At 39.3% G+C, this 24,657-nt stretch overlaps 1 protein-coding gene across 3 annotated transcripts in view; it reads left to right on the forward strand.

Moving 5' to 3' along the window:
* Positions 1-24,657, forward strand: part of DENND6A (DENN domain containing 6A) — a 60,981-nt gene that overhangs the window by 29,142 nt on the left and 7,182 nt on the right. For all 3 annotated transcript variants that reach the window (XM_045078586.1, XM_045078591.1, XM_045078598.1), the window contains 6 exons: positions 7,202-7,324; positions 7,813-7,908; positions 10,728-10,822; positions 23,181-23,246; positions 23,352-23,416; positions 24,400-24,489. In XM_045078586.1, coding sequence (XP_044934521.1) covers positions 7,202-7,324; positions 7,813-7,908; positions 10,728-10,822; positions 23,181-23,246; positions 23,352-23,416; positions 24,400-24,489 — 535 coding nt within the window. The remainder of the gene's footprint in view (positions 1-7,201; positions 7,325-7,812; positions 7,909-10,727; positions 10,823-23,180; positions 23,247-23,351; positions 23,417-24,399; positions 24,490-24,657) is intronic.

Below are 24,657 nucleotides of genomic sequence, written 5' to 3' on the forward strand. Positions count from 1 at the left end.
CTTTTAACGATATTTATTTATTTATTTATTTGACAGAGATCACAAGTAGGCAGAGAGTGAGGGGGACCAGGCTCCCTGCTGAGAGAAAGCCTGATGGCGGGGCTCCATCTCAGGACCCTGGTATCATGACTTGAGCCGAAGGCAGAGGCTTTAACCCACTGAGCTACCCAGGCAGCCCTATTTGTTTATTTGTTAGGGAAAGAGACAGTGAGAGAGGGAACACAAACAGGGCAAGTGAGAGGGAAAAGCAGGCCTCCTGCTGAGTGGGGACCTCCCCCCTACCTCTCCCCCTGCCCAGTGCAGGGCTTGATCCCAGGATCTGGGATCATGACCTGAATTGAAGGCAGACACTGAACCACTGAGTTAGCCAGGCGCCCCTAAATGACATGTTCTTGTTTTTAAAGTAGGACAAGTTGGGGACACCTGGATGGCTCCCACTTATATCATGCTCTCAGTCAGGGTCATGTGATTGAGCCCAGTGTCCAGCTCCAGGCTCAGCAGGGAGTCTGCCTGAGAGTCTCTCTTTCCTTCTCCCTCTGCTTCTCCCCATCACTCTCACATGCACTCTCTCTCTCAAATAAATAAATAAATAAAATCTTTAAAAAAGTAGAACAAGTGAGTTTGTTGTTTTTTATTCTTATTGCTCAGGAGGTGAGAAAACTGATAGTTGAACAATAATAGGCTCACACAGATAGCGCTGTGTCAAGTGCTTAGTGTCTGACACTCAGCTTAGTGACAGCACTCTTCATTTTGTGTGTGGAGAGCTTACATTGTACATTTATTCATGTGAATAAAAGTTTAAATGTTTATCACTTATATTGAAGGTGATATTTTTATACCAAGAGTGAGCTTGAGAGCAAAGGACTGAGACCTGGAAAGATGTTTGAAACTGAGTGGCAGAAATGCAGTTCACGGATGCCTGGGTGGCCCAGTTGGTTAAGCATCTATCTTCGGCTCATGTCGCGATCCCAGGGTCCTGGGATCAAGTCTCACATTGGGTTCCTTGCTCAGCAGGGAGCCTGCTTCTCTCCCTCTCTGCCTGCCTCTCTGCCTACTTGTGATCTCTCTCTCTCTGTCAAATAAATAAATAAAAGATCTTTTAAAAAAAAAAATGCAGTTCAGTGTAGGCACTCATCTCCCTCCTTGTGCCAGGTCAAGTCTCATTCAGCTATACTAGTACATGGACCCTGACTTTGGTGTCAGCTCTCTTTATCCCACAGTCTTCTCATTAAGCTTTTAAGTTGGGCTTAGAGTTGAGGGACAGTTCTCTGTTGAAAGAAACACATTCTCTTGTCTAGAGTCAAGGACATTTTACCTGATGATGTTTGCTATTGGTTCCTCATACTGATGCAAGGGGCATACCAGTTATGTGTCGTCATGTTCCTCCTTGCCCCCATCTTGAGAACGAAGCCATCTTGGCTTTCTACCCCATTGGCAGAGTAGATAACAGCTAGGGGTGTTTTGTGTTTCAAAGACTGTAAAAGTCTATTACTATATAAAATGTGTCTGATATCATTGATAACGTGTTAGTTTCTTTTAGCTTTTAAGATTATAACAACAAGCTATGTTTTCTGGAAAAAAATTTATCTAGTTATTTACTTGCTTAGTTATTTATCTAGTTATTTACTTGTCTAGTTATATATGTATCTATTTATTCATCTGTTTATTTATTTGGAGTAAGTTTCTGATTTTTTTTCTAGGAGATGACTCTTTTGAGAGAGGCAGTGGAGCTTAGCATAAAGCATGGCACTCCAGAATGGGGAAATGAAAGTAGTGCTAAAAAATACCCTGTAATTTCCCTATAGACCCTCATTTTAGTAATTTTATACTGCAGTTAATTAGATGTCTACCACCTATATTTATTAAATTTAGAGCTGGAGACAGGGTTTCTTTCTTGAATATTTAATACTTACCTCCCCAATAAAACTTTTTGTAATAGGTATTTCTAAAGTTTCAGAAAATTTCAGGGGTTTCAGAGAGTGCTCTATCTTGTAACTCTACTGGGTATCTGTTTATGCCCTTACTTATCATATATCACAATACTTTTGAGAAAAAGTAATTTGCAGCTTTAATACCTTATAGGTATGCCACTATTAAATATATACTTAACACACACACACACTCACCACTTTTCTATAAATTTGTAATTGTTTCAAAATTTTATGTAAATGTATATGTAAGTGTATATGTGCACAGTATATGTAGTTATATATACATATGTGTATATATACATATAAATTTGAAACAGTCACTAATTTACAGAAAAGTAGTAGTATAGTTCAGAGGACTACTTCCTCATACCACTTGATAGTCAGTTGGAGACCTGTTGTCTCATCATTTCTGAATACTTTAGTGTCTATCTCCTACAAATAAAGACACAATTGGGATAAATTCATCAGAATTGGGAAATTAATGTTGATAAATTAATACCGTTTAATTTGTATGTCACCAGTTGTCACAGTACTGTCTAGTTCAGAATTATCTGTTGCATTTACTTGTCATGCTTCTTCAGTCTCTCTCCTTCAGTCTGAAATAGCTCCTCAGTCTTCCTTTCACACACCTGAGCTTCTTGTGGATTGTAGGACAGTTACTTTGCAGGAAGTCCCTCAGTTTAGGTTTGTTTGGGATTTACTTGAGATTAAATGCGAGCTCTGTGTCTTTGGCAGGGACTTAGTTTGCCTTGTTACTGATGATGTTCACTTTGTGGTGTTCTCCAAGCTTCTCAATGATAAACTACTCCTTTTCCTTTTTGATTAACTATTCTGTTGGGAGGCACTTTGAAACTATGTATATGAGTTATTTATTGCTATGTAATAAATTACCCCAATACTATGAGGCTTAAAAGAACAAATATTACTTCATGCAGTTTCTGAGGGTTAGGAATCTAGGAACGGCTTAGCTAGATGGTTCTAGCTCTAGATGTCTTACGAAGTTGCAGTCAAGATATCAGGCCTGGTTTTGTCAGTTGGACAAGGAGGGCATGAGGGTCTTGACTGAGGCTGGAGGATCTGTTTCCCAAAAAGGCTTACTTACTTGGCTGCTGACTGGAGGTCACGATTCCTTGTGGTTGTTAACAGGAGGCCTCATTTCTAGCCATGTGGACCTGTCCATAGGGCAGCTTGAATGTTCCCAGAGCTTTCAGAGGTGATCTGAGAGAAGGCTAAACCACCATGTCTTTTATGACCTAACCTTCAAACTTGCATACTGGCCTTATTCTGCTCATTACATGTAAGCCATTAAACTAGTTCAAAGCTAAGGAGGGGAGAATTAGGTTCCATGTTTTAAAGACAGTGTCAAAGAATTTGTAGAAATACTTTGAAACATCATGCTGTGTATATCTGTATGGACTCTTGGTTTCCTGTTTTATTCAACAGGTTATTAAAGTCCATTATTCTCATTTGCTATTTCAGTTGTCCCCAGTTTGGCCAGTGAGACTTGTCTCACTTCAAGTTGGCCTCTATTTTTTTTTTAATATATTGTCATTCTTTAAATACTTACTTGCTTTTGTCTATAAGGAGTTCCAGTCTTGGGACTCCTGGGTAGCTCAGTTGGTTAAGCATCTGCCTTCGGCTTAGGTCATGATCCCAGGGTCCTGGGATAGAGCCCTGCACTGGGCTCCGTGCTCAGTGGGGAGCCTGCTTCTCCCTCTGCTTGTGTTCTATCTCTCTGACACATAAGTAAATAAAATCTTTTTTTTTTTTTTTTAAGATTTTATTTATTTATTTGAGAGAGAGCATGAGCGAGGAGAAGGTCAGAGAGAGAAGCAGGCTCCCCGGGGAGCTAGGAGCCCGATGCGGGGCTCCATCCCGGGACTCCAGGATCATGACCTGAGCTGAAGGCAGTCGTCCAACCAACTGAGCCACCCAGGCGTCCCAATAAAATCTTTAAAAAAGAAAAGATGTTCCAAGTTTGTCTTTTTGTGTTTAATTTAAAAAACTGATACATAATTCACATAATATAATATTCACTCTTTCAAAGTATACAGTTCAGTGGTTTTTACTATATTCAGAAAGTTGTGCTTCACTACTCTCTAGTTCTAAAATATTTGATCACTTCAGGGCGCCTGGGTGACTCAGTGGGTTAAGGCTCCTGCCTTCGGCTCAGGTCATGATCCCAGGGTCCTGGGATCGAGCCCTGCATCGGGATCGCTGCTCAGTAGGGAGCCTGCTTCCTCCTCTCTCTCTGCCTGCCTCTCTGCCTACTTGTGATCTCTGTCTGTCAAATAAGTAAATAAAATCTTTAAAATATTTGATCACTTCAAAAAGTAACCCTGTTCCTAGTGGCAGTTAGTCCTCATTTCTTCCTTCCTCCCCAGCCTCTGGGAATCACTAATCTACCTTCTGTCTCCATAGATTTCCTATTCTGGCCATACCATATAAATAGTATCATAAATTATGTGACTTTTTATGTCTACATTCTTTCACTTAGCATGTCATTTTCAGGTTTATACATGCAGTAACATGAATCATTACTTCATTTTATGATGTTCCATTGTATGGATATACATTTTGTTTATCCATTAATCCACTGAAGGACATTCAGACAGTTTTACTTTTTAGCTATTATGTGTAATGCTACTATGAACACTTGTATATAACCCTTTGTATGGACATATGTTTTCAGTTCTCTTGATTCGAAGATTATCTTGTGTGTTTCCTTCCCTGGCCCTGGAACCTGGAATCAGCCATTTCTCCAAAGAGCCTTGGCTTTATTTGTTTATTTATTTATTTTAAAGTGGAGAATAAGATTCAGAAGCCAAGGTCTGGGTACTACTTGTGCTCAGTGCTATTGGGATGTCATTGATTTTAGGCCCTCTCAGTGGACAGAGCTAGGAAGTATATATATATATATTTGTAAAGGGATGCATACGTACATACTCATATATAATACACATTTTTGCATATGTATTTATTTCCAAATCCATATATATTAAAAAGCATAAAGTCATACTACTACCCCCAATTCCAGTCCTATAAGACAGGGTTCATTCTAGTTTTCTCCCTTTCTATATTTGTATTTCTTTTCCCTTTCTGAGGGACTACCTCCTATTATCCTTAATTAATTAATTTATTTGATCAGTCCCTATTAGTAACCAGTCTCTCATCTCTGCTTAAACTCTCTCCTCTATGCAAATAATTTTCTTACCCTTTTTTGGGCTTTGACACTCCATACCCAGCTGCCCTTCTTCATGGATACCTTCCTTACCTTCTCATGCTCTGCTCCATGCTAGATTGACCCCCATGTGGTTACCCTCCCATGCCATTTAGGCTTCTCTATTGTACATAAGGCCTCCTCTCCATATGGGTGCCATCCTTACTTTGCTTGTGATCTGGCTCCCAATGCTAGAGAAGCCCCCGCAGGAATGCCCTCCATACCCTGCTGTGCTCCTATGCCTCTTTCCAGGCCACCTCTCCATGTGAACACCCTATTTCCCCTGATCTTGTGTCCCAGCATGGACAGCTTCAACACACTCTGGTTCTGACACTCCACACCAGACTGCCCCTCCAGGCCTCTCATAACTTCTTGCCTTCTGTCACCCCAGTCCAGATCACCTCCACACATGTACATCTTCACCACATTCCAACAGCCCCCCAGGAAGCCACCTCCTCCACGTGGATGTCTCACAAAGGTCCTCACACGCCGCTCGGAGCCAGCACGTCTTCTTTCCCTCATGGCAGAGATGCCTACCATGCACCATGTCTGCTTTAGGATTCACTTGTTTAGGAAAGAAAGGAAGAAGAACTGCTTTGGCTTATCCTTGAACTGTTTATTGTTTTGTTTTTGTTTTTTCCTTGCACTTCCTTCACATTTGTTTTCTTGCCTTTGAATAGTTAAAATTAACTTTCCCTAATTTCCATTTTACAAATCTGTTTCATATTTTTTAAACTACATGTTCTTCCTTCCTTTCTTTCTTCCTTCCTTTCTCTTTCTTGTGTGTGTATATGTTTTCAACTATGAAGATTATGGTTTTTATAAATAGATATTCTCTAATCTACTAGGAAAAATCGTTACCCTAACAGGAGGAAATTACTAAATAAGTATACCAAATGTCTGAGGCTAAGTAATGTACCAGACTTGTGTCCTAATAGACTTCCACCTAATTCCAGGGCTACTATAGAAATATGGAGCATTCTGTAAGGGAAGTATTTGCCCAGGAAATCATTCTGTTTGGCATTAGATCTCCCCTTGTGATTTGTTTTCATCATTTTTTAATATTGAAAGCATTAGCTTTTATTTATTAATATTTTAAAGATTTTATTTATTTATTTGAAAGAGTGAGAGAGAGCATGTGCAGGGGAAGCAGCAGAGAGAGAGAGGAGAAGCAGACTCCCTGCTAAGCAGGGAGCCCGATGTGGGGCTTGATTCCAGGACCCTGAGATCATGACCTGAGCTGAAGTTAGACATTTAACCCATTGAGCTATCCAGGCTCCCCAAAAGCATTAGCTTTTATTTATTTTTTTAAAGTTTTATTATTTGACAGAGAGCGAGAAAGGGAACACAAGCAGGGAGAGAGAGAGAGGAAGAAGTAGGCTTCCCAGTGAGTAGGGAGCCCGACCTGGGGCTCAATCCCAGGACGATCATGACCTGAGCTGAAGGCAGACGCTTAACTGACAGAGCCGTGTCGGTGCCACAAGCATTAGCTTTTAAATTAAGTAATCCAGTAAACATCCTTTGGAAAATTAATTTTTCTTGTTTTCTCTAAAATATTTAGAATAGAAATTCAAATGTAGGGGCACCTGGGTGGCTGAGTTGTTATGCTTCTGTCTTCAGCTTGGGTCTGCTCGGGGGGAGCCTGCTTTTTCCTCTCTTCCCTGCTTGTGCTCTCTCTCTCTCACTCACTCTCTCAAATAAATAAAGAAATCTTAAAAAACTCAGATGTAAGGAAGCAGTATTGATGAGATGGGCCTTCCATATGGTACAATTTAATAATTATTCTACATGTTTTTATTATCTGTTAGCCATTTTATATATCAGTATATTGCATTTAATTTTCTAAAAATTGGAATGAGTCAACTGGTATGTTTTTATATGTATAAAAAGGACTTACGCATCAGCATAGTCTAAAGAATTTGTATGTCACAACGGGGTACAAATAGGTGGAAGAATTTATATCAGTATGAAGTTTTTAGAATGATCATCTAAGAACTGAAAACAACAGAGTTGGATAAATAACACTTCTACTGTATACAATATCTTTCAGGTGTTTCTGCCCAGTTTTCCTTCATAGTCAGATGCTTTGGGAGCTGGTCCTATTGGGGGAGCCCCTCGTGGTCATGGCACCATCACCATCGGAGTCGTCAGAGACTGTATTGGCACTTGTTAAGTGAGTATATTGGGTTCCTGACAGTGGTAGTTGCAGAATTTTTCCATCTGTGATATATTTGCACACAACCCCCTTTCTTGTAATAAAGCTGTGCTCATTATAGTCCGTTTCATGGATGAGAGAATTAATTCAGGTTCCATGAGGGCTGGAACCATGTTTTGGTTTTTCTGAGCAACAAACATTCATTGACTTAGACAAAGCTGGTACCTGACAAGTATTAGTTGCATGAATGGTCAGTGTCTAGTAAAAGACATAACTGGGTTATTGGAGTGCCAGAACTTCTCCCCATCTTCTGCCCCATGTCCACTGTTCTTTCAGCCCATCATTCCACGTTATTATGCATTTCCATTTGTCTTTCTGGTTTCCTAAAATGAGTTTGCTATTCACTGAAATAAATAAATTAATAATCCCATTGTGGGGATACTATATGTATTGATGTTTTATAGTTGTTGAGTAGGGCCTTTAATTTTGTTCTTCTTGCTCCACAGCTGTATTTCTCCATTAAAGTACTTCAGTGACTTCCGACCTTATTTCACTATTCATGACAGTGAATTCAAAGAATATACTACTCGTACTCAAGCCCCGTGAGTAAACAAAACAGCTACTATTGACCAAGTATTACCTGTATAACCAAGTTATGTAAAATTAAATCTTGAATTTATTGGCATCTTGATTTTATAAAAGAAGGTTTGAAGAGCTGCTTAAAATACTTGTCCATTTCAATAGTCAATCTTGTTTTCTTTGAATGATTTTATTTATTAGTGGAAGCTGTATTGTCATTAATAGCCATCTGTTTTCTTGCCTTACTCAGGGCCTCTTAGAGCATCAGTTATCTCTTGTTTTTTTTTTTTTTTTTTTTAAAGATTTTATTTATTTATTTGACAGAGAGAGATCACAAGTAGGCAGAGAGGCAGGCAGAGAGAGAGGAAGGGAAGCAGGCTCTCTGCCGAGCAGAGAGCCCGACACGGGACTCGATCCCAGGACCCCGAGATCATGACCTGAGCCGAAGGCAGCCACCCAGGCGCCCCCAGTTATCTCTTGTTGATCTGTAACTTCCTTTACCTTCTTCCTCTTCATTGTATTAGCATGGAAACATGAAAGTGCTTCCCAGTATGTCAAAGGGGAAAAAATTATCTTACCCTTTCCCTTTTGGCTCTTGCTCTGTTGCTCACTTTCTTTTAACAGCTAAATTTCTAAAATGACAACAACAAATTTCCATTTACTGTCTCTACTTCTTGGTTTTCTGGTTGCCTCTCAGTCTGTTGCAGGTTGATTTCTCCACTTCTAGTGAAGACATTCTTGGCCAGAGCCATCAAGACCCTCTCCCTGCCCAACCCCACAGGCACATTATTGCCCTATTTCTTCTACCTTCCCTTTCTTATAACATTTAAGCTGTTGATCTTGAAAGCATTTTTTAAAAGATTTTATGTACTTTTGAGAGAGAGAGCAAGCCCACGAGTTGGGGAAGGGGCAGAAGGAGAATCAGGCTCCTCCTTGAGCAGGGAGCCCAGTGCAGGACTTGATCCGAGGATCCAAGGATCATGACCTGAGCCAAAGGCAGACGTTTAACTGACTGAACTACCCAGGTGTCCAAGCTTGAAAGCATTTAAATCCTTGATGCCACTCTCACCTGGCTTTCTGGTGTTATATCTCAATCTCCTGTGCAGTGAGGTCTGCTGCCAGCACCTTAAATGTTGGTGTTCTCCAGGCCTGTGTTCTGGGATCTGATTTCAGACTGATAATTCTTTCTGAGCAGTCTTTTTTTTTTTAAAGATTTTATTTATTTATTTGACAGATAGAGAGGGAACACAAGCAGGGGGAGTGGGAGAGGGAGAAGTAGGCCTCCTGCCAAGCAGGGAGCCCGATGTGGGGGCAGGGAGCTCCATGCGGGGGCAGGGAGCCCAGGACCCTGGGATCATGACCTGAGCCAAAGGCAGATGCTTAACAACTGAGCCACCCAGTCACCCCTCTCTCTGAGCAATCTTTCTGTACCCGTAGCCTCTGTTAAGACCCATATACTGATGACTGAAATTTATCTGCCTAGCCCAAATCTTTGCAAGTTGTAGACCTCTATGTCCAGGGTTTTGTTGTTCTGGGTTTTTTTTTTTTTTTTTTTTAACTGTTTTACCACCTTGACATCTTAATTGCACTTGAAACTAAATGTATATAAACTGAATTCTTTCTGTTTCCTTGTTTTCTTCCCTAAACCTATGAATGGTACTACTTTTTACTTAGTTATAAAAAATCTAAATTGTCGTAAATTTCTCCTTCTTACATGTCCCACATCAAGTTTTACCAAATTCTGTCAATTCAACACCATAAAATCTCTCTCATAATAACATTTGTTACCTGCTTTCTAAAAGTCTCTTCCCAGTCTTACTGTTTCCAGTCTTTGTCATATCTGCTGTTGCTTTCTCCCAGACCCCTTCCCCTCCTTGTAGGGCATCTTCCAAATTTCCCCTAGAGTGATCTTCCTATATTTTTATTCATGTGACTTCCTTCCGTTTGGTTCTCTAGTACCTTCCATTAGCCTACAAGATTTTTAAACTTCTTAACATATTAACTTGGCACTTCATAAACTTTGTAGCATATTAACTTGGTACTTAATAATCTGGCCAGCACCTGCCCAGCTACTTTCATTTCTGACTCTTAATCCTTCTTCTTTTATTCTGTGGGAATGCTGAGCTCTTTGTAGTTCTTCGAGCACACCATGATCCCACTTCTTTGCTTTGCTTTGCTTCTACTATTTGTTCTGGATTACCTTTACCTCACTTATCCACTTGGGGAAGAATTTGTATTCATTTTCCATATCTTTGTGTGAATATTATCTCTTTGCTGAAGCTTTGGTTTTTTTTTTTTTCGTTTTGTTTTGTTTTGTTTTTAGAGATCTATTTGTTCTAGGGAGAGAGAGCATATGTGCACAGGCAAGGCGGGGAGGGGCAAAGGGAGAGGGAATCTTCAAGCAGACTCCTTGCTGAGTGCAGAGTCCTACATGGGACTTAGTCTCAGTAACCCAAGTTCATGACCTGAGCTGAAAGCAAGAGTCGGATGCTTAACCAGCTGAGCCACGCGGGCGCCACTGGGGAAGCTGTCTTCAGCTGTCTTCAGTGACCAAGTTTCTCCTTGGTAATTGTCGTATGTTTTATACCACCTTCTCTGTTTCCTGATTTTGGCATTGTAATCGGGTATGTATGCCTTTCTTTCTGTATGCTTTTAAAAAGACTGTGTCTTTTCACCTGTACTTGCCTAGTGCTAAGCAGGGTGCCTGGCATATAGTTGTTACATAATGCATTGAGTGAAGGAAAAGATAATCTGTTGTTCAATCTAAAGAAATTATAAACTATTCTTCACTGGAACATTTGTCTTTTTCCTCACTTTTTTTTTCTGTTTTGTTTTTATGTAGGCCTTCTGTCATATTAGGAGTAACCAACCCTTTTTTTGCGAAAACACTCCAGCATTGGCCACACATTATTCGAATAGGAGACCTTAAACCTGCAGGTAAAGTATAAATTCCATGTTTTGTTTTTAGTATGTTATTTGGCTGAGCAGGTTCATTTCTTCCACTTTGTTTTCATCTCTTGATTACTTTTTTTTTTTTAAATTTTTTTTTTATTTATTTATTTGACAGAGAGAGAGAGATCACAAGCAGACAGAAAGGCAGGCAGAGAGAGAGGAGGAAGCAGGCTCCCCGCTGAGCAGAGAGCCCGATGTGGGGCTCGATCCCAGGACCCTGGGATCATGACCCGAGCCGAAGGCAGAGGCCCAACCCACTGAGCCACCCAGGCGCCCCTCTTGATTACTTTTTAATTATGTTGATGGTAACCTTTTTGGAGGCAATCTGAATAAGGGTCTTTGGAGAAGAGTCTAACTTCCCACTAAAATATACAGATTCTTATATGCATAACCCATCATGTCCTCCTATCAAAAAATGTACTTCTAGTGTTATAAACATGGAATGAATTATAACATAATAAGACCTCAAAAATTTGAGCAACTTTTTGTATACGGATAAGCCCAATTAAACAGGGATTTCCAGCACTGCTTGAATAAAACCTTGTGGAAGATAGAATTATTCAATTTGGCACAAAATTCTCTGCTAGGTCTCAAAAAAAGTACACATTTCTGTGATAGTGGTATTGATTAAGGAAATGGTCAGAGGTTGTGCTTTCCTTGAGCTGTTATTTCCTTGAGCTGCTGTTCTGCTCATAATAACTATTTTTTTTTAAGATTTTTATTTATTGGGGCGCCTGGGTGGCTCAGTGGGTTAAGCCGCTGCTTTCGGCTCAGGTCATGATCTCAGGGTCCTGGGATCGAGTCCCGCATCGGGCTCTCTGCTCGGCAGGGAGCCTGCTTCCCTCTCTCTCTCTCTCTGCCTGCCTCTCCATCTAATTGTGATTTCTCTCTGTCAAATAAATAAATAAAATCTTAAAAAAAAAAAAGATTTTTATTTATTTATTTGACAGGCAGAGAGGCAGGCAGAGGGAGAAGGAGGGGGAGCAGTCTTCCTGCTGAGCAGAGATCCCAGGACCTTGGGATCATGACCTGAGCCGAAGGCAGAGGCTTTAACCCACTGAGCCACCCAGGCACCCCACTCATAGTAACTATTTAATAAATGATTTAAATGAGTAAATTAATTCAGAGGTTGAAGTTTTGTTAACTTAGATGACAATTTAATGGTATCTCTGACATTCCGCATTGGACATTCCTGAATTTTCTACTGAATTAGTGAGACTTGAGATACTGGAAATATTTTTAAGTAACTTTATGATGTGTTACTTCTAAGATTTATTTTGGTATATACAGGTATATTTCAAATATTATTTAATAATTTATGAGACATCCCTTCTGATATATACATAAATCTAAATAGATATGTTAAACTCAAGCAGTAACTATTTTTTTATTTTTAAAGATTTTATTTCTTTTATTTGAGACTGAGAGAGAGAGCGAGAGAGCACGAGCAAGGTGAGAGACAGAGGGAGAAGCGGACTCCCTGCTAGTCCAAAGTGGGCTTGATTCTGGGACTCCAGAGCAGAAGGCTAACGTTCAACCAAGTGAGCCACCGAGGCACCCCAAGCAATAACAATCGAAGTCATATTATTTATGAACATTATTTAGACTCAATCTTATGCTGAAATCCTTAGAAACCTTAAGAAGTGGAGGAAAGAGCACATAGCTTCACCTTGGCTGTCAGATCTGTGTCTTCTTAGGCAGAACATCCTCTTTAAGCCTCACATTCTTTGTCTGCTGGAAGATTAAACAGTTCCTGACTCATGACATTCTGTAAATGTCATAGTCACCTGCCATTTCACTGGTGTCCTCTCTAATTTAATGATAATTTAGAACACAGCAGTCACCGGAGTTTTAGCTATGAGAAGATAAGAAACAGTTTTTAAAATGTTAATTTAGTATTGACATTTATTTTTATGGTTTTGTCCTATTAATGTAGACTGATTAATTGTGATATAGTTGACTACTGTTTATTATCTTTGTCGCAGCTTTAAGTAGAGGAACTTCTGCATAAAATCATTGGTAAAGTAGTGTGTTTAACTTTATAAGAAACCATCAAACTGTTTTCCAAAGTGGCCCACCATACGTCACCTGGTGCTCATCACAGGCCCTCTTTCGTCCCCACCACCTGTTTCACCCATTGCCCACCCCCCTACCTCTCTGGTAACCATCAGTTTGTTCTCTATAGTTAAGAGTCTGTTTCTTGTTTTGCCTTTCTATTTTTTTCCCCACCCATGCTCATTTGTTTTGTTTCTTAAATTCCACATATGAGTGAAATCATATGGTATCCTTCTCTGACTGGGTTATTTCACATAACACAATATTCTCTACACGTGGGCGCCTGGGTGGCTCAGTGGGTTAAAGCCTCTGCCTTCGGCTCAGGTCATGATCCCAGGGTCCTGGGGTCAAGCCCCACATTGGGCTCTCTGCTCAGCAGGGAGCCTGCTTCCTCCTCTCTCTCTGCCTACTTGTGATCTCTGTCAAATAAATAAATAAAATCATTAAAAAATATATATATTCTCTACACCTAGGTTGGCACTTCAACCGATACCCGGAGATCAAGAGCTACACATTCTTCTGACTGTGCCAACCAGGTGCCCCTAATTTTACAGTCTTACCAGCAGCCCATAAGGGTTCCTGTTTCTTCACATCTCTACCACCAGCATTTGATACTGTCTGTGTTTTTCATTATTGCCGTTCAGTAGGTTTGAGATAGTGGTTTTCATTTGCCATGCCCTAGTATTTACTAGGGCAAATGATGGTGAGCATCTTTTCATCTATTTGTTCATATATCTTCTTGGATGAAGTGTTGACTGAAATCTTTTGCCAATTTTTAGTTAGGTTTCTTAATATTTAGTTGTAAGAGATCTTTATGTATTTTGGATACAAGTCTGTTTTTAGACATGTGATTCACAAATATTTCTTACAATATTTGGTTTCTTTTTTGTTTTCTTAATGGTTTCTTTTGAAGAGCAAAAGTGTTTCTTCTCCCGAGTCTGATTGAGGTATACTTGACAGACAACACTGTGTCAGTTTAAGATGTACAGCATAATGACTTACATATATTGTGAAATGATTGCCACAATAAGTTCAGCTATTATCTATCACCTTGTACAGATACCAAAAAAATAAAAGGAAAATAATGTTGTTTCCTTGTGATGAGAACGTTCAGGATTTACTCTTAGCTGTTTTCAAATGTAATCAAATATAATATAATAGTTAACACTGCTGTATAATCCTATACAGGATTATAATCCTATACAGCAGTGTTAACTATAATCTATAGTCATCGTGTTGTCATCATGTATCTGCATCACGTTGCCAGTACTTAATTTAGCTTATAGCTAGAAGTTTGTACCTTTTGACCATTTTCATCCATTTCCTTCACCTCTAACCCCTCAGTTTGGGTATCTACAAAAATATTTTTAATTTTAAGTCTAGTTTATCAGGTTTTTTTTTCTTTTATAGATTAGCCTTTTGATAGTGTATCTAAGAACTCATTGCCCAATGCAGGGTCACAGAGATTTTCTTCTCCTGTGTTTCCTTCTAAGAGTTTTATTTATTATGTTAGCACCCACTTTTAGGTCTATGAACCACATTAGTTGTTTTTTTGTGGCTTAAGGGTCCAAAATAATCTTTTTTGAATGTTGCGCTTCAGTTACTTTAGCACTTTTGTTGAAGACTATCTTTTTTTCTATTGGATTTCATTGGTACCTCTGTGGAAAAGCAACACTAATGCAGTGTCTTGGTTACTATAGTTTTATAGTAAGATTTGAAATCAGAAAGTGGAAGTCTTTTAATAATTTTCTTCTTTTCCAAAACTGTTTTGGTTATCCTTGGTGTTTTGCATTTCCATACAAATTTTAGGATCACTTTGTTAATTTCTGCAGACAGCTAGCAGGGATTTTGATAGGGATTGTGTAAATTTGATAGGGATTGCAGTAAATTCGCGGGATTTTGTTTTTGGTGTTTTCTGATCTGGGAACTTGCGATGTCTTCTGTTGTTTAGGTCTTCTTTAATTTTTCTTGACAATGTTTGTAGTTTTCTTTTTAAAGGTTTCTTTTGTTTGTTTTTTATTTGAGAGAGAGTGAGAGTGAGAGAGCACAAGCAGGGGCTCCAGCAGAGGGAGATGGAGAAGCAGGCTCCTCACCGAGTAGGGAGCCTGATGTGGGGCTCTGTCCCAGGACCCGGGATCGTGATGTGAGCCAAAGGCAGACACCTAACCAACTGAGCCACCCAGGTGCCCCTGTAGTTTTCAGTATACAAGTCTAATTATGACGTTAGATAAAGGTTTTTCATAGATGTCCTTCATTAGATTGCAGAAGTGCCTTTCTGTTTCTGGTTTGCTGGGAAGGATTATCATGAATTGGTGTTGAATTTTGTGAAATGCTTTTTCTGTATCTATGGAGATTGTCGTGTGGTTTTTGTCGGTTATTAATATAGCATATTATTTGCATTTTGGATGTTAAACCAACCTTATATTCCTTGGATAAATCCCATTTGGTCATGGTATATAATCCTTTTTATATGTTGTTGGATTTGATTTGCTCTTATTTTTGTTGAGCATTTTTCCACCCCTGTCTATGAGGGATATCAGTCTGGTTTCTTTTCTTGTGATGTCTTGCTAGTTAATATTCTTGTTACTCTGAGAAGCGTCTTCAGGCAAGTGAAGTTACCATTTTAAAAAGAAGACCTAGGACCAAGGGAGTGGAGGGGACAATTTTTGAATTGCTTTTTCAAAGTGGGAATGAAGGCAGATATGGAATAATTAGACCTTATTTTCAGCTGTGTTATCTCTGATTATTTCTATCACCAGATAATTTGGACCACTTCATCAGGTATCCTTTTTTCTACAGGAAAGCAATGGTGGTATATGGAAGCATTATGCTTTATAGATTCTTGGTAGTCACTGAGGAGTAAATGCTAGAGGTTGCCAGTGTGCTCAGTTTGGTCCTTGTTCAGTTAATGGAAAAAATGTTATGAACAAAGGCACCAGCGGTAGTTTGATGATTTGGGACAAGACTTTAGTGTCTGTTTCTGGGACTGGCAGGTCTTATATGAGCATAATTCTTTTTTTTTTTTTAATATTTTATTTATTTATTTATTTGACAGAGGCACAGCGAGAGAGGGAACACAACCAGCGGGAGTGAGAGAAAGGCAGCCTTCCCACTGAGCAGGGAGCCCAATGCGGGACTCGATCCTAGGACCCTGGGATCATGACCTGAGCCAAAGGCAGACGCTTAACAACTGAGCCACTCAGGCGTCCCTGAACACAATTCTTAACAGAAGTGCAAAATTTCATTAAGTTTGGTGTGTTTATGATACTTTCCCTTACGTACCTTAAAAGTTGTTTTTATTGTGGTAAAATATACACAACCTAAAATTTACCACTTTAACAAGTATTAAGTATTTAATTCACTTAAAAATAATATAGTGGTATTAAGTATATTCATAATAAGCAACCTTCACCACTATCCATTTACAGAACTTCATCATCCCAAACAGAAGGATGTGGATTTAGTTCACCTAGGAGGTGGGTGGGGAGATGGGATAACTGGGTGATGGGCATTAAGGAGGGCACTTGATGAAATAAGCACTGGGTATTCTATGCAACTGATGAATCACTAAATTCTACCCTGAAACTAATAATACACTATATGTTAATTAAATTGAAATTTTAAATAAAAAAATTTTTAAAATAACACAGTAGCATTAGATATATTCATAAGGTGCAGCCCTCATCACTATCCAGTTCCAGAACTTCGTCATCCCAAGCAGAAGGATTTGGATGTCGTTCACCCAAATCCAAAACCCATTTAAACAATAGCTCCCCAGTTATTGCATCCCCCAGTCCCTGGTAACTTTTATTCTAATTTCTGTTTCTATAAAGTTGACTCTTCTACATATTTGTATAAGTGGAATCGTGTAATATTTGCCTTTTGTTATTTGGCCTATCTCACTGTTTTCAAGGTTCATTTATGTTATATCATGCAGAAGAATCAGAAGCATTTCATTCCCTCCCCCCCCCCGCTTTTTTTTTTTAATTGCGGTGGGATGTCTGGGTGGCTGAGTCGATTAAGTGGCTGCCTTTGGCTCAGGTCATGATCCCAGGGCCCTGGGATTGAGCCCACATCCGGCTCCCTGCACAGCGGGGAGTCTGCTTCTCCCTCTCCCTGCTGCTCCCCCTGCATGTGCTCGCTCGCATTCTCTCTGACAAATAAATAAAATCTTTTATTAAAAAATTGCAGTAAAATCACATAACATGAAATTTACCTTCTCAGCCATCTTTTAAAAAAGATTTTATTTATTTGACAGAGAGAGACACAGCGAGAGAGGGAACAAGCAGGGGAGCAGGAGAGGGAGAAGCAGGCTTCCCGCCCAGCAGGGTGCCGGACATGGAGCTTGATCCCAGGACCTCAGGATCATGACCTGATCCAAAGGCAGACGCTTAACAACTGAGCCATCCAGGCACTCCACTCAGCCATTCTTTAAGTGGCATTAAGTGCATTCACATTGTTGCACTATAATCACCACCATTTACTCACAGTGCTCTTTTTCATCTTGCAAAATTGAAACTCCTTACCCATTAAACAATAACTTCCCATTCACTTCTTTCTCCACTCACCGCACCCCAGGCAACTACGTGTCTACTTTCTGTCAATATGAATTTGACCACTCAGGTATTTCATATAAGTGGAATTCTGCTTTATTTGTCCTTTTGTGACTGGCTTATTTCACTTAGCATAATGTCCTCAAGGTTTATTCATCTTGTAATGTGTCAATTTCTTTCCTTTTTAAGGCAATAATATTCCATTGTGTGCATGGTACCACATTTTATTTATCTATTTATCTGTCAGTGGACACTTGGGTTGCTTCCACCTTTGAGCTATTGCAAATAACACTTCTGTGAACATGGGTGTACAGATACTTCTTTCAATCCCTGCTTTCACTTCTTTTGAGTATGAATCCACAGAAGTGGGATTGCTGGACCATATAGCTATCTGTGTTTAAGTTTTTGAGAAACTGCCATACTGTTTTTATTTTTCCATTCACACCAACAGTGCACAAGGGTATCAGTTTCTCTACATCTTTGCCAACACTTGTTATTTTTTGGTGTTTTTTTTGATGGTAGCCCTTCTAATGGGTATGAGTTGTTATCTTAACTGTGGTTTTGATTTGCATTTCCCTAATGATTAGTAATGTTGAGCTTCTTTTCATGTGTTTATTGGCCACCTGAATAACTTCTTTGGAGAATTATCTTTCCAAGTCCTTTTTTAATCAGGTTGTTTTGTTATTGTTGAGTTGTGAGAGTTCTTCATATATTCTGGATACCAATCCCTTACCAGATAAGTGCTTTGTAAATATTTTTTCGCATTCTGTGAGTTGTCTTGTCATTCTCTCATTGATAGTGTCCTTTGATGCACAAAAGTTTTAATTTTTTTTTTCATTTAAATTATTTTTATTAACATACGTATTATTCGCCCCAGGGGTACTGGTCTGTGAATCATCAGGCTTTACACATTTCACATACTCTCCCCAATGTAAAAGTTTCAAGTTTTGATCAAAAGTCCAGCTTTTCTGTATTTTCTTTTATTGTCTCTGCTTTTGGTTTCATATTCATGAAAATCCCTTTATCTTTTAATTTATGACTGTTGCGTGTATATCTTGTGGCATTTTTCTGCCTATTGATCTCAAGACCAGGAGCACTGCATTTGCTGCACAAGTTGTGAAACACAACAGTCCTTCTTAGAATTCTGTCTTTGAAAATTCAAGACTATCTGAGAGGGTCAGTAAAACTACAGAAAAAGTATCTTCTGCAGGACTGGTAGGGAAGGCACAGCAAAACTGAGATTCATAATTTTACCAGAGACATACCTTTAGTTTTAACCCTGTAGAGGGATCATTCCTGCTGTTATAAAGGGATTCTTTCTTCTGGATTATACCTAGTTTTAGTTCACCCAAATTCTATTAAAAAGAGACATTCAATGTTAAGACGTCAGTACTTAACAAATATTCCTCAAAGTAAAAGTAATTCTATTAGTGTATACTGGATCAAATTATAAACTGATAATTTCTGACCAGAAATTGGGTTTGGTGATTTCACTAAAGGTAAAATATTTGGCCTAAATGTGGAAGATTCTAATGCCTATATACAGAAGTACAATGGTGATGACTATTAATTTAGTAAAGTTAAACCCTCTCTAATATGCATTGTACATAACAGACATTGAATAAGTATTTTTTTAAGATTTTATTTATTTACAAATAAATAAAGAGAAGAAGAGAGTACAAGCAGGGGGAGCAACAGCAGGGAAGCAGCAGAGAGGGAGGAGAAGCAGGTTCCGCACCCAGCAGGGAGCCCGATTCGGGGCTCCATCCCAGGACCCTGGGACCATGACCTGAGCTGAAGGCAGACACTCAACTGACTGAGCCACCCAGGCACCCCTGAATAACTTTTGGGTTCTTTGTAGACAGCTGGGTTCATTGCAGACACTTGTTTGTTTTTGTATCGCAAAGCCATCTGACAAATACTCATTAAAATTTTTTGGTAATAGGCAATGTATCTTCATGACTAATTTTCTTTATAGCTATTACATACTACAGTATAAGAATGATGATGGCTAAGGTTAGAGATCAGTATACATCTTACACCTGAAGAGAGCCAGTGAGTCAGAGGGGAATTGTCTAAGTGAAGATTACCACAAGCGGGTTTATTTTTGGCTTTTTCCTTTTTAAAAAGACAGATATGGTTGTAACCTGTCTTCATTATTACCCAGAACTTACTGATTATGAGAATATATGAAACATGCCTAACTCTTCTCCCCTCTGAAACTTGGTTCTTTTTTGCACAGTGAGTTTCAGAAAAGAATGTGTTAATAAACAGTATTGGTGGATAGAATAATTGCAAGTCCTTTGTGACTCAGAGCAGAAGGAAACAGAAAATAAGGGCAGGAATACTTAGACTTATTCAAACCATTATGGTTTTAAACATGCTGTTTGGGTTCTTGGAGTCAGAAGCAGATAAATTAGTTGAATTTAGTTATCTGTATAGTTAAGTAGGTATTAATTCGGTACTTATTAAGGGGACAAGAGTTTTACAGATCTTGTGATGAGAATCTTCTCTGAGCTCTGGAAAGCACAACCACAAAAGTCAAGATGAGAGATGTTCTCATAAGAATTTACATGGGAGGGGTGCGTGGGTGGCTCAGTCCTTAGGCGTGTGCCTTCAGCTCAGGCCATGATCTCAGGGTCCTGGGATCGAACCCCACATCAGGCTCTCTGCTCCACCGGGAGCCTGCTTCTCTCTCTTCCACTCCCCCTGCTTGTGTTCCCTCTCTCGCTGTGTCTCTCTCTATCAAATAAGTAAATAAAATCTTAAAAAAAAGAATTGGTACATGGGAATTTGTCAGCACCGTTTGTCAATGTCTTCTACCATTGACAAAGTAAAAACTATGAGCTGATGAATCAAAAACATTCTGAGGGGCTGGGGGGCTCAGTTGGTTAATCATCCGACTCTTGGTTTCAGTTCAGGTCATGACCTTAGGCTTGTGAGATCGAGCCCCAAGTCAGGATCTGAGCTCATCCTGGAGTCTATTTGAGTCTGTTTGAGATTCTCTCTCCATCTTTCCTTGTGTCCCTTCCCTGCTCTCATGCACACATACTTTCTCTTTCTAAAAGAAGTAAATTAAAATCTTTAAAAGTTCTGGCAATCTGAGTGTTTCTGGAGTTTGCTGTTCTCTCAGTCTGTCCCCAAAGCCTTTTGGTTTTGAGCTCTAGTAGCTCCCTCTCTTCTCTTTCCTTGCTGCACCTGTCTTATTTCAGGTTCTGTATCTACCCAGGAGCAGTACGCCACAATGCTGTTGGTTTTTTTTTTTTTTTTTTTTAAGATTTTATTTATTTATTTCACAGACAGAGATCAAAAATAGGCAGAGAGGCATGCAGTGAGAGAGGGGGAAGCAGGCTTCCCGCCGAGCAGAGAGCCCGATGCGAGGCTTTAACCCACTGAGCCACCCAGGTGTCCCTCCACAATGCTTCTATTTTATCCTCTGGGCTTTCTCTTTCACCTCACCCTCCTTTGTGTAAGCGAGCTGACCTGTTCAGGAGACCTGTCCATCTGTGGCTCAGGCCTGTGGTTGTGGCTTACATCATCACCACCTGGTGTCAGCGAGTGTATTAAATGCAGATTTGATCCTTTCTGCTTACTCTCCCATCCACTAGTCCCCATGCCCATGCTTTCTGTCTCTGTCACTGAGATGTCCGACATCTTTATAGTTCCTCTAGATTCGACCTTTAAATACCTCTCTAACTTCATCTCCTGCCCCTCTTCGCATACCCTCCATTCCTGCCTTTGTAGCATAGTGGATAAAAGTGATGGTTCAGGAGTTAGACAACCTTAATTTCATGTTCTAGTTCAAGCATGTTATCTTTGTGTCCTTGGATGGGTTCTCTAGAGCTAGCGACCTGTCTGCATTGGGTATTGACCAGAGTGGATGATGGCAGGAAAGAGCTAGTGTTGGTGCATACCAGGTCAGTAGTTCTTCTAGTGCTTTAGTTCTTTTTTCTGTGTGGTGGGGACGATAAGACCTACTTCTTTGGGAAGATTAAATGTACTCATTCATGCAGTATTCTTAGACCAGGACCGGCACAAATAAGGATTGAGTAAATGGTGGCTATTACTATCCTTACCATTATGCGTAACTGGGCAACATGCCCTTCATGCTTCTGGACTTAACTCTGTGTAAAAGCTGTTTTTCTTCCTGGATAACTTTTTATTTCTTGTATAAGACTGCTGACATATCACTTCCTTAGGAAACCTCAAAAAATTTTTTCACTCCTCTTTAGCCAACACACTGCGTCCATAGTATCTTGTTCATAACTTTATCCCACCACGTACCCTTCTATATTGTCATGTATCTCTGTTATCTTACTTTGCCATTAGGTTGTGAGCTATTTGCTACCAGGAACTAGTTGTTTTATTTTTTTTATTTCCAGTATCTTGCATTTCCTAATATTTACTGAATTGGTGAAAATATTAGTTTGCATGTATATGATAGTGGCTTCTTTAAGAAGGGTCTGTCTAAAGGTATTGGGGCAGTTGATAAAATTAGAGTAGCATCTTTATTATCTTGCAGCTTTTCTGTAAGATTGAAATTATTTCAAAGTAGAGAGTTTACAGAAATACCTGTTTTTACCATAGTACGTGCTTTTAAAACTTTTTTAACAGTGTAAGATTACAAGTGAAAATGCTCTGTGTTCCTACTGTTCCACCCCAAGAGATAGCTGTAGTTAGCAGTTAGATGTATAAAACAATTTAAACAAAAATATGTTGTCAATCCAGAGCCTTGAATTAGATAATCTCCAGATTTGTCTTTCAGTTCTTAGGTCCTCTTACTCTTAGGCAGAGAGAAGGAGGACGGAGAAAGGAGAAGAAAAAGTATCTTAAGTTTAGTGTGCTTATGTCACTTTCAAGTGCTTCTCTTGAGGCACTTTTCTGCTGATTGGAGGGTTGTTTAGAGAGTAGCCTCTCTGACCCCCAGACAAGAACCACAGCGTATGCTGTGTAGATTGTTCACAGCTGACCTGCTCCGGAGGTTGTGGTTGTGACACACACTGTCACCACATGGTGGCAGTGTAAGTTTCTACAGTGCAGAAACAATTTGGGGAGTGTCAGAAAAAAACTTTTGAGTTGCTTGTAATTCCATTTACTCTTCGAGGGTATTAATATTTGGCGCATAGGCTATCAATTTCATGGCTTTGGCACACAGAGTTTAAATTACAAGCTAAGTGAAAAAATGGAGAAGTTTTAAATAATGATAGATATTAATGAAAGATCAAATACCCATTTTATATAATTTACACACATTTTTTTCTGTAATGCTATAATAATCCAGCATTTAGCTAGTTTTAAAGTACCAGGAATAAAGCATCAGGAAAATATTGTGTTTTTTTTTTGTTTTTTTGTTTTGTTGTGTTTTTTTGGAAAATATTATTTGATGTTAAGAAAAATACTTCAGGGGCGCCTGGGTGGTTTAGTCGGTTAAGTTTCCAACTCTTGATTTTGGCTGAGGTCATGAGATCCAGCCTTGCAGTGGGCTTCTGCGCTGGGCATGAAGCCTGCTGGAGATTCTCTCTCTCTCCCTCTGCCCCTTCCCCCACATGTATTTGCTCTCTCTTTCTCTCTTTCTCTCTTTCTTTAGTAAGTAGATAAATTTTTTTTTAAAGAAAACTTTAGCTACAAGATCCCTGACTAAGTAATAAACAGTGGATTATTAATCTTATAAAATTCCAGTTTTGTAACATGTAAATCTTGAATAATTATACGAGTCTTTATGATATTTCCTTTAGGTGAAATTCCTAAGCAGGTTAAAGTGAAAAAATTGAAGAACCTAAAGACTCTGGACTCTAAACCTGGTATTGATTTTTATTATTATATTTTATTATTTTTATTAATTTGTAAATATATACTTATGTATGTAGTTGGGTCTTACTATTTACCATATTTTCTTTACTTTCTAGGAGTTTATACTTCTTATAAGCCATATTTAAGTAGAGATGAAGAAATCGTAAAACAATTACAGAAGGTAATTCCTTGCTCATATTATTAACTTAAATTTCATTATGCAGGTAAGCAATATCCAGTTAGGCAGTATGTGCATTATGTATGATAATGGGAAATGACGTCTTTCTTTTTTTTTTTTTTAAGATTTTATTTGACAGAGATCACAAGTAGGCAGAGAGGCAGGCAGAGAGAGAGAGAGGGAAGCAGGCTCCCCGCTGAGTAGAGAGACCGATGCGGGACTCGATCCCAGGACCCTGAGATCATGACCTGAGCCAAAGGCAGAGGCTTTAACCCACTGAGCCACCCAGGCGCCCCGAAATGACGTCTTTCTTTTGAATCAAAGCTTCATAAAAACCAGAAGTGGCAATAATTATGGGCGTGAAATGTAAGGCTGCAGCTACCAACTAGTGGCAGTCTTTAAGAAACTTGGGAGTTAAAGTGAAAAAGTCATGGGCTCTTCTGTGAGATAGCTTAGCATCCAACAGGAGATAGTTAGCATTTTTTGGAAAATCTAAATAATACTCATACAGCAAGTGTGAAATAAAGACAGTTCATTATAAACTGATACTTTTAAGTGTGGGATGAACACGTGATGTTTTGCTGTAAGGTTTTTTTTCACAGCATATTGCACAGTGCACTTCAGGTTAAATTACTTCAAGATGAAGTCCTGGGGTTTTTTGTTTGTTTGTTTGTTTTTTTAAAGATTTTATTTATTTATTTGACAGAGAGAGATCACAAGTAGGCAGAGAGGCAGGCAGAGAGAGAGGAAGGGAAGCAGGCTCCCCACTGAGCAAAGAGCCCGATGTGGGACTCAATCCCAGGACCCTGAGATCATGACCTGAGCCGAAGGCAGAGGCTTAACCCACTGAGCCACCCAGGCGCCCTGGGTTTTTTTTTTAAATCAAGTAAAAGTATGTATTTACGTATCAGTTGAGCTACTATAATTACGCATTGTTTTATATTCCTTTACAAAGAATGTAAGTTTTCATTGCTTTTTCTTTTAAGGGTGTACAACAGAAACGTCCTTCTGAGGCTCAAAGTGTTATTCTCCGACGCTATTTTTTGGAACTGACACAAAGCTTCATCATTCCATTAGTAAGTTAACATTGGTATTTGTTTAATTTAATGATTTGTTGAAGGATATATATGAATGTTTTCCCCATTCACAAAAACCTTAAGTTGTAGGGCGCCTGGGTGGCTCAGTGGGTTAAGCCGCTGCCTTCGGCTCAGGTCATGATCTCAGGGTCCTGGGATCAAGTTCCG

This window comes from Mustela putorius, unplaced genomic scaffold, assembly GCF_011764305.1.
Source record: "Mustela putorius furo isolate JIRA1106 unplaced genomic scaffold, ASM1176430v1.1 tig00000095_pilon_pilon_pilon, whole genome shotgun sequence".
In the NCBI taxonomy this organism is placed as follows: domain Eukaryota; kingdom Metazoa; phylum Chordata; class Mammalia; order Carnivora; family Mustelidae; genus Mustela; species Mustela putorius.